The sequence below is a fragment of the Oncorhynchus tshawytscha genome, linkage group LG31 (genome assembly GCF_018296145.1).
Source record: "Oncorhynchus tshawytscha isolate Ot180627B linkage group LG31, Otsh_v2.0, whole genome shotgun sequence".
NCBI lineage: Eukaryota > Metazoa > Chordata > Actinopteri > Salmoniformes > Salmonidae > Oncorhynchus > Oncorhynchus tshawytscha.
In genome coordinates this window covers 39,103,823-39,117,643 of record NC_056459.1, presented here as the reverse complement: position 1 = coordinate 39,117,643, position 13,821 = coordinate 39,103,823, and the positions used below count along the sequence as shown (strand labels likewise).

Here is a 13,821-nt window from a genome sequence, read left to right as displayed (position 1 = left end):
ATTAAAACAGTCATTGTAAAAGTGGCTAGCTAGCAAAGACATAATTGTAAATCATAACACTACATCTAGCTACCAACCTTGCAGGTCCTTCTTCTCCTTGCGATGTTGCTTGGCTAAGATCTCCTCGGCTGTCTCTATCGTTACATCTTCCATGACTGTATTTTTGTTATTTTATAAATACTGTAACATATATATATATATCCAATTCAACGTTATGGTTTTGCTGTTATGTAGAATCGGAACATTATTAATATCAGATACAAGTTTACGTCAGCTGGCCATCCATTACAATTGAAACGTGTTGAGCACCATCCACTTCCGGGTACTGAAGTATCGCGATCTTATTGGTCATCATATCGCAACAGTTTCCTTAGTTGATTTGTTAGGGCCTTTAGGTTCTAGTCGAATAACAACGTTTTTATTTTTGTCCCCAAAATCGCTGTTTCACGTTCAACTTAAGTTCGATTTCCTTATTTTCAGGAATCTTTAAAACGTTTGTTTCTCAAAGATCGATTATATCCGATTATATGGAATTGGCAATGAGCAAAACGTCAGTGAAACTTAATTTAAATAACAAATACGTCTAAAAAAAATACTGTCTTCAACATCAATCACAGAATGATTTGAATTCATACTTTTGTTATGGCTAGTAGAGATATGATCGATCTGATTTAATATATTATTGGTAACTGAGGTGAAAATGATAGAAGTAGCAGATCTTCAAGAATGTATTCTATTTTGCTGGGACCAAACCACACTGTTTTAGAAAACACACCTATATCATTCAGAGGTCCTTTGAGTGTGTTTTTATTATCTGTTAAACGTAGATCAGAATAGAATAAAACAGAAAAGATCGTTCATCGATTGGATTTATTTAGTGCTTGTTTTTCTAGACACCCAAACCGCTTTTACACCTCATCCACCACCAAGATCAGAATATAATATTGAATATTCTTGGATAGTTTTGTTGAATCTTTTAAACAGATAATACAATATAATATAGCCTGTCTACAGTAGCCCCTAGGGTCTAGTAGTATATTATTCCTCATTCTGGAGGATGTAAACTGTATCTCAAAGAATTCATTGCTGATTTAGTCTAGTTTTCAGGCCCACTAAAAGGCATGCCACCACTGAGCCTGAGGGGAACGTGTTGGGTTGGGGTGTCTGGCTCTCTCTCTCTGCATTCAGTCACTCACAACCCTCCCACCCGGTCCTGTTGAGGTCTGTGTAGCTCCACCTCCGAGGAAGTGCCCTCTCCGGAGCAGTAGGCTACCACGGATCTGCTGGCCGCCCCCCTCCCAAGGAAACACTGGCCAGAGGAGAGGCTCTACTTCTTCTCGGTGTTTATTCGTCTGGTTTGGGTGAACTGCTGCCGCCATGGCCGACGAAGGCATGGATGAACGGTCCCCGCTGCTCTCAGCACCGAACTCTGGGAATGTCACACCGTCGGGACCGCCTTCGTACCTGCAGGACACGAGCCCGAGAGGTAAACCGAATTCAGGCTATGACTCCCCCATGAATGCTGAATCATTTTGCGAGTATCGTGTTGAGCATTATTTTTGCGTAGTGCGTTAAATTGTAACGGGCAAGAGAAGGGCATCAGTCAGAAATGAAAAGGTTGAGCTTGCAGTAGAAGGCCTAGCCGAATATTTTCAGAAAAATTCCAGTTGTATTCAATTAAGTATTCTGCAGAAATTACTCGCATCACGATCTGTGTTGCTGGGTAATACTGTTTACACGTCTTCTAAAAGGATATGATGCTGTCAGCCATTACTTGAGATGAGCAGGAAGGACATTATTAATCAGAGGATACCAGTATAACTCACAAATCCTGAAAAAAATCCCATCTCAACGTTGTGTGGTTGTTGAGTCCATAAGACATTAGGCCCATGCAAATTGAACATAACGGGCCACTAGGCTATGAATGAGTATTTTTATAACCCATCAGTGGGAGGGGCTATAGGAGGATGGGCCCATTGTAATGGCTGGAATGGTTTTGAAGGCAAGGAGCCGAACATGTGGTTTCCATATGGTTGATGTTTAATACCGTTCCGTTTATACCATTCCAGCCATTACAATGAGCCCATCTTCCTATAGGTCCTCCCACCAGCCTCCACTGTAACATATATATATATATTATAAACCTCTTTCATTTGACTGGATCATACACATCCATGAAATGCATGTTTAGGTTGGTATTACTATCCATTACTCTCCATGCATGACATATAGGCTCAGTTATGCATGTTGTGGATGAGCCCTTCACTATGTGTTCTCTGGAAGCACGATTCCTCTGTGTAGTGTTGTAGTGTATTTCATATGTACAGTTAAACACACAGGGTCCTTGTGGGTGATCTGAATGCGTAGGGCCATTGTTCCCTCTGTTTAGCACAGTGATATTCAGATGATAATATACACAGCCCTGTTGTGAAATCAGCATGTTCCCCATTCAAATGACTGGAGAGCCTACTAACCTACAGTAAACCTCAAATCTTTGTCAAGACACGCTTTTCTCAGAGACTACATTCTTATTGGAACCCTTTTCCCATTATGGTGCAGAGTTAGAACACAGAGACTACATTCTTATTGGAACCCTTTTCCCATTATGGTGCAGAGTTAGAACACAGAGACTACATTCTTATTGGAACCCTTTTCCCATTATGGTGCAGAGTTAGAACACAGAGACTACATTCTTATTGGAACCCTTTTCCCATTATGGTGCAGAGTTAGAACACAGAGACTACATTCTTATTGGAACCCTTTTCCCATTATGGTGCAGAGTTAGAACACAGAGACTACATTCTTATTGGAACCCTTTTCCCATTATGGTGCAGAGTTAGAACACAGAGACTACATTCTTATTGGAACCCTTTTCCCATTATGGTGCAGAGTTAGAACACAGAGACTACATTCTTATTGGAACCCTTTTCCCATTATGGTGCAGAGTTAGAACACAGAGACTACATTCTTATTGGAACCCTTTTCCCATTATGGTGCAGAGTTAGAACACAGAGACTACATTCTTATTGGAACCCTTTTCCCATTATGGTGCAGAGTTAGAACACAGAGACTACATTCTTATTGGAACCCTTTTCCCATTATGGTGCAGAGTTAGAACACAGAGACTACATTCTTATTGGAACCCTTTTCCCATTATGGTGCAGAGTTAGAACACAGAGACTACATTCTTATTGGAACCCTTTTCCCATTATGGTGCAGAGTTAGAACACAGAGACTACATTCTTATTGGAACCCTTTTCCCATTATGGTGCAGAGTTAGAACACAGAGACTACATTCTTATTGGAACCCTTTTCCCATTATGGTGCAGAGTTAGAACACAGAGACTACATTCTTATTGGAACCCTTTTCCCATTATGGTGCAGAGTTAGAACACAGAGACTACATTCTTATTGGAACCCTTTTCCCATTATGGTGCAGAGTTAGAACACAGAGACTACATTCTTATTGGAACCCTTTTCCCATTATGGTGCAGAGTTAGAACACAGAGACTACATTCTTATTGGAACCCTTTTCCCATTATGGTGCAGAGTTAGAACACAGAGTCTACATTCTTATTGGAACCCTTTTCCCATTATGGTGCAGAGTTAGAACACAGAGACTACATTCTTATTGGAACCCTTTTCCCATTATGGTGCAGAGTTAGAACACAGAGACTACATTCTTATTGGAACCCTTTTCCATGGGAACCATGTGTTTGGTGTACATGGGAACCATGTGATTGGTGTACATGGGAACCGTGGGAACCATGTGATTGGTGTACATGGGAACCGTGGGAACCATGTGATTCGTGTACATGGGAACCGTGGGAACCATGTGATTGGTGTACGTGGGAACCATGTGATTGGTGTACGTGGGAACCATGTGATTGGTGTACGTGGGAACCATGTGATTGGTGTATGTGGGAACCATGTGATTGGTGTACATGGGAACCATGTGATTGGTGTACATGGGAACCATGGGAACCATGTGATTGGTGTACATGGAAACCATGTGATTGGTGTACATGGGAACCATGGGAACCATGTGATTGGTGTACATGGGAACCATGGGAACCATGTGATTGGTGTACATGGGAACCATGTGATTGGTGTACATGGGAACCATGTGATTGGTGTACATGGGAACCATGTGATTGGTGTACATGGGAACCATGTGATTGGTGTACATGGGAACCATGTGATTGGTGTACATGGGAACCATGTGATTGGTGTACATGGGAACCATGTGATTGGTGTACATGGGAACCATGGGAACCATGTGATTGGTGTACATGGGAACCATGGGAACCATGTGATTGGTGTACATGGGAACCATGTGATTGGTGTACATGGGAACCATGGGAACCATGTGATTGGTGTACATGGGAACCATGTGATTGGTGTACGTGGGAACCATGTGATTGGTGTACGTGGGAACCATGTGATTGGTGTACGTGGGAACCATGTGATTGGTGTACGTGGGAACCATGTGATTGGTGTACGTGGGAACCGTGGGAACCATGTGATTGGTGTACGTGGGAACCGTGGGAACCATGTGATTGGTGTACGTGGGAACCGTGGGAACCATGTGATTGGTGTACGTGGGAACCGTGGGAACCATGTGATTGGTGTACGTGGGAACCATGTGATTGGTGTACGTGGGAACCATGGGAACCATGTGATTGGTGTACGTGGGAACCATGTGATTGGTGTACATGGGAAGCATGTGATTGGTGTACATGGGAACCATGGGAACCATGTGATTGGTGTACATGGGAACCGTGGGAACCATGTGATTGGTGTACATGGGAAGCATGTGATTGGTGTACATGGGAAGCATGTGATTGGTGTACATGGGAAGCATGTGATTGGTGTACATGGGAACCGTGGGAACCATGTGATTGGTGTACATGGGAACCGTGGGAACCATGTGATTGGTGTACGTGGGAACCATGTGATTGGTGTACGTGGGAACCATGTGAACGTGGGAACCATGTGATTGGTGTACGTGGGAACCATGTGATTGGTGTACGTGGGAACCGTGGGAACCATGTGATTGGTGTACGTGGGAACCGTGGGAACCATGTGATTGGTGTACGTGGGAACCGTGGGAACCATGTGATTGGTGTACATGGGAACCGTGGGAACCATGTGATTGGTGTACGTGGGAACCATGTGATTGGTGTACGTGGGAACCATGGGAACCATGTGATTGGTGTACGTGGGAACCATGTGATTGGTGTACATGGGAAGCATGTGATTGGTGTACATGGGAACCATGGGAACCATGTGATTGGTGTACATGGGAACCGTGGGAACCATGTGATTGGTGTACATGGGAAGCATGTGATTGGTGTACATGGGAAGCATGTGATTGGTGTACATGGGAAGCATGTGATTGGTGTACATGGGAACCGTGGGAACCATGTGATTGGTGTACATGGGAACCGTGGGAACCATGTGATTGGTGTACGTGGGAACCATGTGATTGGTGTACGTGGGAACCATGTGATTGGTGTACGTGGGAACCATGTGATTGGTGTACGTGGGAACCATGGGAACCATGTGATTGGTGTACGTGGGAACCATGTGATTGGTGTACGTGGGAACCATGTGATTGGTGTACGTGGGAACCATGGGAACCATGTGATTGGTGTACGTGGGAACCATGTGATTGGTGTACATGGGAAGCATGTGATTGGTGTACATGGGAACCATGGGAAGCATGTGATTGGTGTACATGGGAAGCATGTGATTGGTGTACATGGGAAGCATGTGATTGGTGTACATGGGAAGCATGTGATTGGTGTACATGGGAACCATGTGATTGGTGTACATGGGAACCATGTGATTGGTGTACATGGGAACCATGTGTTTGGTGTACATGGGAACCGTGGGAACCGTGTGATTGGTGTACATGGGAACCGTGGGAACCGTGTGATTGGTGTACATGGGAACCGTGGGAACCGTGTGATTGGTGTACATGGGAACCGTGGGAACCGTGTGATTGGTGTACATACATGGGAACCGTGGGAACCGTGTGATTGGTGTACATGGGAACCGTGGGAACCGTGTGATTGGTGTACATGGGAACCATGTGATTGGTGTACATGGGAACCGTGGGAACCGTGTGATTCGTGTACATGGGAACCGTGGGAACCATGTGATTGGTGTACGTGGGAACCGTGGGAACCGTGGGAACCATGTGATTGGTGTACATGGGAACCATGGGAACCATGTGATTGGTATCATTCCGCTCCAGCCATTACCACCAGTCTGTCCTTCCCAATTAAGGTTCCACCAACCTCCTGTGGCTGACATGGCTAACTGAGTGACTCAGTGACTGACTTAACAAGAGACAAACTGCTCCTCGGCTCGTTGTTGTTGTGTTCTACGTGAGATAAATAGTCCTCTGGTGGTGCATTATGAGTGGCATAACGAGAGAAAAGTGCATTCTGACAAGCAGACAAATGCACAATTGCGAAAAACAAAACAAAATAAAATTGGTTTTAATGGCCTTTGTTAGAGGGGAATCCCAGCTTTCCTACCAGATTTATTTGTAAACTCTGAACTGTTGGCTGTGAGTGGGGTTAAATGCACTTGTAGGGCAACTTGGGGGTGAAACACCCTCAGACATGCACTGTCAGCTGTGGGATCTTATATAGACAGGTGTGTTAATTAGACAGGTGTGTGCCTTTCCAAATCATGTCCAATCAATTGAATTTACCCCCGGTAGATTGTTCAGGGTGGTTAACTATTTACCTTATGGTGTAGAAGATGTTCAGGGTGGTTAACTATTTAGCAGCCTTATGGCGTAGAAGATGTTCAGGGTGGTTAACTATTTAGCAGCCTTATGGCGTAGAAGATGTTCAGGGTGGTTAACTATTTAGCAGCCTTATGGCGTAGAAGATGTTCAGGGTGGTTAACTATTTAGCAGCCTTATGGCGTAGAAGATGTTCAGGGTGGTTAACTATTTAGCAGCCTTATGGCGTAGAAGATGTTCAGGGTCCTGCTGGTTCCAGACTTGCCGCGCGCTAGCAGAGAGAACACTATATATTTGACACTAATTAATCAAGAAGCAACTTCTTGGAGAATTCACTTAGTGCACTGTTACATAATTTGGACTTTAAATTAATATTTAGAGGTTAGACTTTAGCACGTATAGCTCGTTAGCACCAGGTGCGCACCCGAGAGCTTCAAGATCCTTGGTGTCCACATCAACAACAAACTAGAATGGTCCAAACACACCAAGACAGTCGTGAAGAGGGCACGACAAAACCTATTCCCCCTCAGGAAACTAAAAAGATTTGGCATGGGTCCTAAGATCCTCAAAGGTTCTACAGCTGCAACAGAGAGCATCTTGACTGGTTGCATCACTGTCTGGTACGGCAATTGCTTGGCCTCTGATCGCAAGGCACTTCAGAGGGTAGTGCGTACGGCCCAGCACATCATTGGGGCTAAGCTTCCTGTCATCCAGGACCTCTATACCAGGTGGTGTCAAAGGAAGGCCCTAAAAAAAGACCCCAGCCACCCCAGTCATAGACTGTTCTCTCTACTACCGCATGGCAAGCGGTACCGGAGTGCCAAGTCTAGGACAAAAAGGCTTCTCAACAGTTTTTACCCCCAAGCCATAAGACTCCTGAACAGGTAACCAAATGGTTACCCGGACTATTTGCATTGTGTGCCCCCAACCCTTCTTTACACTGCTGCTACTCTCTGTTTATCATACACTGCTCAAAAAAATAAAGGGAACACTAAAATAACACATCCTAGATCTGAATGAATGAAATATTCTTATTAAATACTTTTTTCTTTACATAGTTGAATGTGCTGACAACAAAACCACACAAAAATTATTAATGGAAATCAAATTTATCAACCCATGGAGGTCTGGATTTGGAGTCACACTCAAAATTCAAGTGGAAAACCACACTACGGGCTGATCCAACTTTGATGTAATGTCCTTAAAACAAGTCAAAATGAGCCTCAGTAGTGTGTGTGGCCTCCACAATTGGATTCAGGTCTGGGGAACGGGCGGGTCAGTCCATAGCATCAATGCCTTCCTCTTGCAGGAACTGCTGACGCACTCCAGACACATGAGGTCTAGCATTGTCTTGCATTAGGAGGAACCCAGGGCCAACCGCACCAGCATATGGTCTCACAAGGGGTCTGAGGATCTCATCTCGGTACCTAATGGCAGTCAGGCTACCTCTGGCGAGCACATGGAGGGCTGTGCGGACCCCCAAAGAAATGACACCCCACACCATGACTGACCCACCGCCAAACCGGTCATGCTGGAGGATGTTGCAGGCAGCAGAACGTTCTCCACGGCGTCTCCAGACTGTCACGTCTGTCACATGTGTTCAGTGTGAACCTGCTTTCATCTGTGAAGAGCACAGGGCGCCAGTGGCGAATTTGCCAATCTTGGTGTTCTCTGGCAAATGCCAAACGTCCTGCATGGTGTTGGGCTGTAAGCACAACCCCCACCTGTGGACATCGGGCCCTCATACCACCCTCATGGAGTCTGTTTCTGACCGTTTGAGCAGACACATGCACATTTGTGGCCTGCTGGAGGTCATTTTGCAGGGCTCTGGCAGTGCTCCTCCTGCTCCTCCTTGCACAAAGGCGGAGGTTGTTGCCCTCCTACGGCCTCCTCCACGTCTCCTGATGTACTAGCCTGTCTCCTGGTAGCGCCTCCATGGTCTGGACACTACGCTGACAGACACAGCAAACCTTCTTGCCACAGCTCGCATTGATGTACCATCCTGGATGAGCTGCACTACCTGAGCCACTTGTGTGGGTTGTAGACTCCGTCTCATGCTACCACTAGAGTGAAAGCACCGCCAGCATTCAAAAGTGACCAAAACATCAGCCAGGAAGCATAGGAACTGAGAAGTGGTCTGTGGTCCCCACCTGCGGAACCGCTACTGTATATAGCCTCGCTACTGTATATACAGTGCCTTGCGAAAGTATTCGGCCCCCTTGAACTTTGCGACCTTTTGCCACATTTCAGGCTTCAAACGTAAAGATATAAAACTGTATTTTTTTGTGAAGAATCAACAACAAGTGGGACACAATCATGAAGTGGAACGACATTTATTGGATATTTCAAACTTTTTTAACAAATCAAAAACTGAAAAATTGGGCGTGCAAAATTATTATAGCCTCTCTACTGTATATAGCCTCTCTACTGTATATAGCCTCGCTACTGTATATAGCCTCTCTACTGTATATAGCCTCTATAGTGTATATAGCCTCTCTACTGTATATAACCTCTACTGTATATAGCCTCTCTACTGTATATAGCCTCTCTACTGTATATAACCTCTACTGTATATAACCTCTACTGTACATAGCCTCTCTACTGTATATAGCCTCTCTACTGTATATAGCCTCTATAGTGTATATAGCCTCTCTACTGTATATAACCTCTACTGTACATAGCCTCTCTACTGTATATAGCCTCTCTACTGTATATAGCCTCTATAGTGTATATAGCCTCTCTACTGTATATAACCTCTACTGTATATAGCCTCTCTACTGTATATAGCCTCTCTACTGTATACAGCCCCTCTACTGTATATAGCCTCTCTACTGTATATAGCCTCTCTACTGTATATAGCCTCTCTACTGTATATAGCCTCTCTACTGTATATAACCTCTCTACTGTATATAGCCTCTCTACTGTATATAGCCTCTCTACTGTATATAGCCTCTCTACTGTATATAGCCTCTCTACTGTATATAGCCTCTCTACTGTATATAACCCTCTACTGTATATAGCCTCTCTACTGTATATAGCCTCTCTACTGTATATAGCCTCTACTGTATATAGCCCTCTACTGTATATAGCCTCTCTACTGTATATAGCCTCTACTGTATATAGCCCCTCTACTGTATATAGCCTCTCTACTGTATATAGCCTCTCTACTGTATATAGCCTCTACTGTATATAGCCTCTCTACTGTATATAGCCTCTCTACTGTATATAGCCTCTACTGTATATAGCCTCTCTACTGTATATAGCCTCTCTACTGTATATAGCCTCTACTGTATATAGCCCCTCTACTGTATATAGCCTCTACTGTATATAGCCTCTCTACTGTATATAGCCTCTCTACTGTATATAGCCTCTCTACTGTATATAGCCTCTACTGTATATAGCCCCTCTACTGTATATAGCCTCTCTACTGTATATAGCCTCTCTACTGTATATAGCCTGTCTACTGTGTAGCCTGTCTTTTTACTGTATATAGCCTGTCTACTAATAGCCTGTCTACTGTATATAGCCTCTCTACTGTATATAGGCCCTCTACTGTATATAGCCTGTCTACTGTGTAGCCTCTCTACTGTATATAGCCTCTACTGTATATAGCCTCTCTACTGTATATAGCCTCTACTGTATATAGCCTCTACTGTATATAGCCCCTCTACTGTATATAGCCCCTCTACTGTATATAGCCTCTCTACTGTATATAGCCTCTCTACTGTATATAGCCTGTCTACTGTGTAGCCTGTCTTTTTACTGTTGTATTTCTTTACCTACCTCTTGTTCCTCTTGTTCACCTAATACCTTTTTGATCTATTGGTTAGAGCCTGTAAGTCAGCATTTCACGGCGCACGTGACAAATAAACTTTGATTTGATTGGTGTGACCTTGTTAGACCTGTGCTGGTTACCATCTCATTAGAGCCCTATGGCACCCAATTCCCTATATAGTTCACTACGAACACAGCCCATAATACCCCTACGTTCTGGACGACACAGCCCATAATACCCCTACGTTCTGGACGACACAGCCCATAATACCCCTACGTTCTGGACGACACAGCCCATAATACCCCTACGTTCTGGACGACAGCCCATAATACCCCTACGTTCTGGACGACACAGCCCATAATACCCCTACGTTCTGGACGACACAGCCCATAATACCCCTACGTTCTGGACGACACAGCCCATAATACCCCTACGTTCTGGACGACAGCCCATAATACCCCTACGTTCTGGACGACACAGCCCATAATACCCCTACGTTCTGGACGACAGCCCATAATACCCCTACGTTCTGGACGACACAGCCCATAATACCCCTACGTTCTGGACGACACAGCCCATAATACCCCTACGTTCTGGACGACACAGCCCATAATACCCCTACGTTCTGGACGACACAGCCCATAATACCCCTACGTTCTGGACGACACAGCCCATAATACCCCTACGTTCTGGACGACACAGCCCATAATACCCCTACGTTCTGGACGACAGCCCATAATACCCCTACGTTCTGGACGACAGCCCATAATACCCCTACGTTCTGGACGACAGCCCATAATACCCCTACGTTCTGGACGACAGCCCATAATACCCCTACGTTCTGGACGACAGCCCATAATACCCCTACGTTCTGGACGACAGCCCATAATACCCCTACGTTCTGGACGACAGCCCATAATACCCCTACGTTCTGGACGACAGCCCATAATACCCCTACGTTCTGGACGACAGCCCATAATACCCCTACGTTCTGGACGACAGCCCATAATACCCCTAAGTTCTGGACGACAGCCCATAATACCCCTAAGTTCTGGACGACAGCCCATAATACCCCTAAGTTCTGGACAACAGCCCATAATACCCCCTGGACGACACAGCCCATAATACCCCTACGTTCTGGACGACACAGCCCATAATACCCTACGTTCTGGACGACAGCCCATAATACCCCTACGTTCTGGACGACAGCCCATAATACCCCTACGTTCTGGACGACAGCCCATAATACCCCTACATTCTGGACAACAGCCCATAATACCCTACGTTCTGGACACAGCCCATAATACCCCTACGTTCTGGACGACAGCCCATAATACCCCTACGTTCTGGACGACAGCCCATAATACCCCTACGTTCTGGACGACAGCCCATAATACCCTGGACGACACAGCCCATAATACCCCTACGTTCTGGACGACAGCCCATAATACCCTGGACGACACAGCCCATAATACCATAATACCCCTACGTTCTGGACAACAGCCCATAATACCCCTACGTTCTGGACAACAGCCCATAATACCCCTACGTTCTGGACAACAGCCCATAATACCCCCCACGTTCTGTTCTGGACAACAGCCCATAATACCCCTACGTTCTGGACAACAGCCCATAATACCCCTACGTTCTGGACGACACAGCCCATAATACCCTGGACGACACAGCCCATAATACCCCTACGTTCTGGACGACACAGCCCATAATACCCTGGACGACACAGCCCATAATACCCCTACGTTCTGGACAACAGCCCATAATACCCCTACATTCTGGACAACACAGCCCATAATACCCCTACATTCTGGACAAACAGCCCATAATACCCCTACATTCTGGACAACACAGCCCATAATACCCTGGTTCTGGACACAGCCCATAATACCCCTACATTCTGGACAACACAGCCCATAATACCCCTACATTCTGGACAACACAGCCCATAATACCCCTACATTCTGGACAACACAGCCCATAATACCCCTACGTTCTGGACAACACAGCCAGTCAACGGCCATATAATGGAGAAACTGAATGACCATTGTTACTCACCTTTGTACACCATGGCATTTAAATCTGATGTCTAATCCATGTTTCACCACAGAATTAACAGGAAACATTGAAACGTTGGACTCTAATGACCTCTAATACGCTGGGAAAGTGACCTGCTTGTCCTACTTACTTCCTGGATCCAGTCCTATACTGTTTCTGAATGGACTTTTCATTTTCTCTTGACTACCATGACAAAAATGTAAAACGAAATTGATCCAGAAGCTGTCACACATTCCCAGCGTATATTGAAAGCAGTCTCTCTGTGTTTCTGGTAAAGACAAGGTAAAACCTGAACTCTGTGTTATGGCTAATTCTCTTGGTTTATTGGGTTGTATTTGACGACAAACCTCTATCATCCAATGTGGAACAGGGATTAGCCCTGGTCAAAGAGCTGAACTGGGTTCTAGTCTGTCGGTTAGTGAATACACAGCTGAGGGGTGGGTTTGATTTATTTTTTATTTTTTAAATACCTTTCAGTTAAGAACACATTCTTATTTTCAACGACGGCCTACTGGGGGAACAGTGGATTAACTGCCTGTTCAGGGGCAGAACGACAGATTTATACCTTGTCAGCTCGGGATTCAATCTTGCAACCTTTCGGTTACTAGTCCAAAGCTCTAACCACTAGTCTACCTGCCCCCCTCTAACCACTAGGCTACCTGCCCCCCTCTAACCACTAGGCTACCTGCCGCCCCCTCTAACCACTAGGCTACCTGCCCCCTCTAACCACTAGGCTTCCTGCCCCCCTCTAACCACTAGGCTACCTGCCTCCCCTCTAACCACTAGGCTACCTGCCTCCCCTCTAACCACTAGGCTACCTGCCTCCCCTCTAACCACTAGTCTACCCCCCTCTAGCCACTAGTCTACCTGCCTCCCCCTACCTGCCTAGCCACTAGTCTACCTGCCCCCCCTCTAACCACTAGTCTACCTGCCCCCTCCCTCTAGCCACTAGTCTACCTGCCTCCCCCTCTAACCACTAGTCTACCTGCCCCCCTCTAGCCACTAGTCTACCTGCCCCCCTCTAACCACTAGGCTACTTGCCCCCCCCTCTAGCCACTAGGCTACCTGCCTAGCCACTAGGCCCCCTCTAACCACTAGGCTACCTGCCTTCCCCTCTAACCACTAGTCTACCTGCCCCCCCTCTAACCACTAGTCTACCTGCCCCCCCCTCTAACCACTAGTCTACCTGCCCCCCTCCCTCTAGCCACTAGTC

The 13,821-nt window shown here is 45.8% G+C and overlaps 2 protein-coding genes across 4 annotated transcripts in view; one reads left to right on the top strand and one right to left on the bottom strand.

The window, feature by feature from the left end:
• Nucleotides 1–336, bottom strand: part of otud6b (OTU deubiquitinase 6B) — a 34,670-nt gene extending 34,334 nt beyond the window's left edge. Inside the window, exon 1 of one of the 2 annotated variants that reach the window (XM_042310100.1) lies at nt 78–336. In XM_042310100.1, the coding sequence (XP_042166034.1) occupies nt 78–153 (76 nt within the window). In that variant the 5' untranslated portion in view covers nt 154–336. The remainder of the gene's footprint in view (nt 1–77) is intronic. The other variant, XM_042310099.1, reaches the window with a different exon arrangement.
• An 80-nt stretch (nt 337–416) lies between these two features.
• The window catches only part of LOC112229181 (type 2 phosphatidylinositol 4,5-bisphosphate 4-phosphatase), a 34,704-nt gene continuing 21,299 nt past the window's right edge, over nt 417–13,821 (top strand). Inside the window, exon 1 of one of the 2 annotated variants that reach the window (XM_042310101.1) lies at nt 417–1,486. In XM_042310101.1, the coding sequence (XP_042166035.1) occupies nt 1,378–1,486 (109 nt within the window). In that variant the 5' untranslated portion in view covers nt 417–1,377. The remainder of the gene's footprint in view (nt 1,487–13,821) is intronic. The other variant, XM_042310102.1, reaches the window with a different exon arrangement.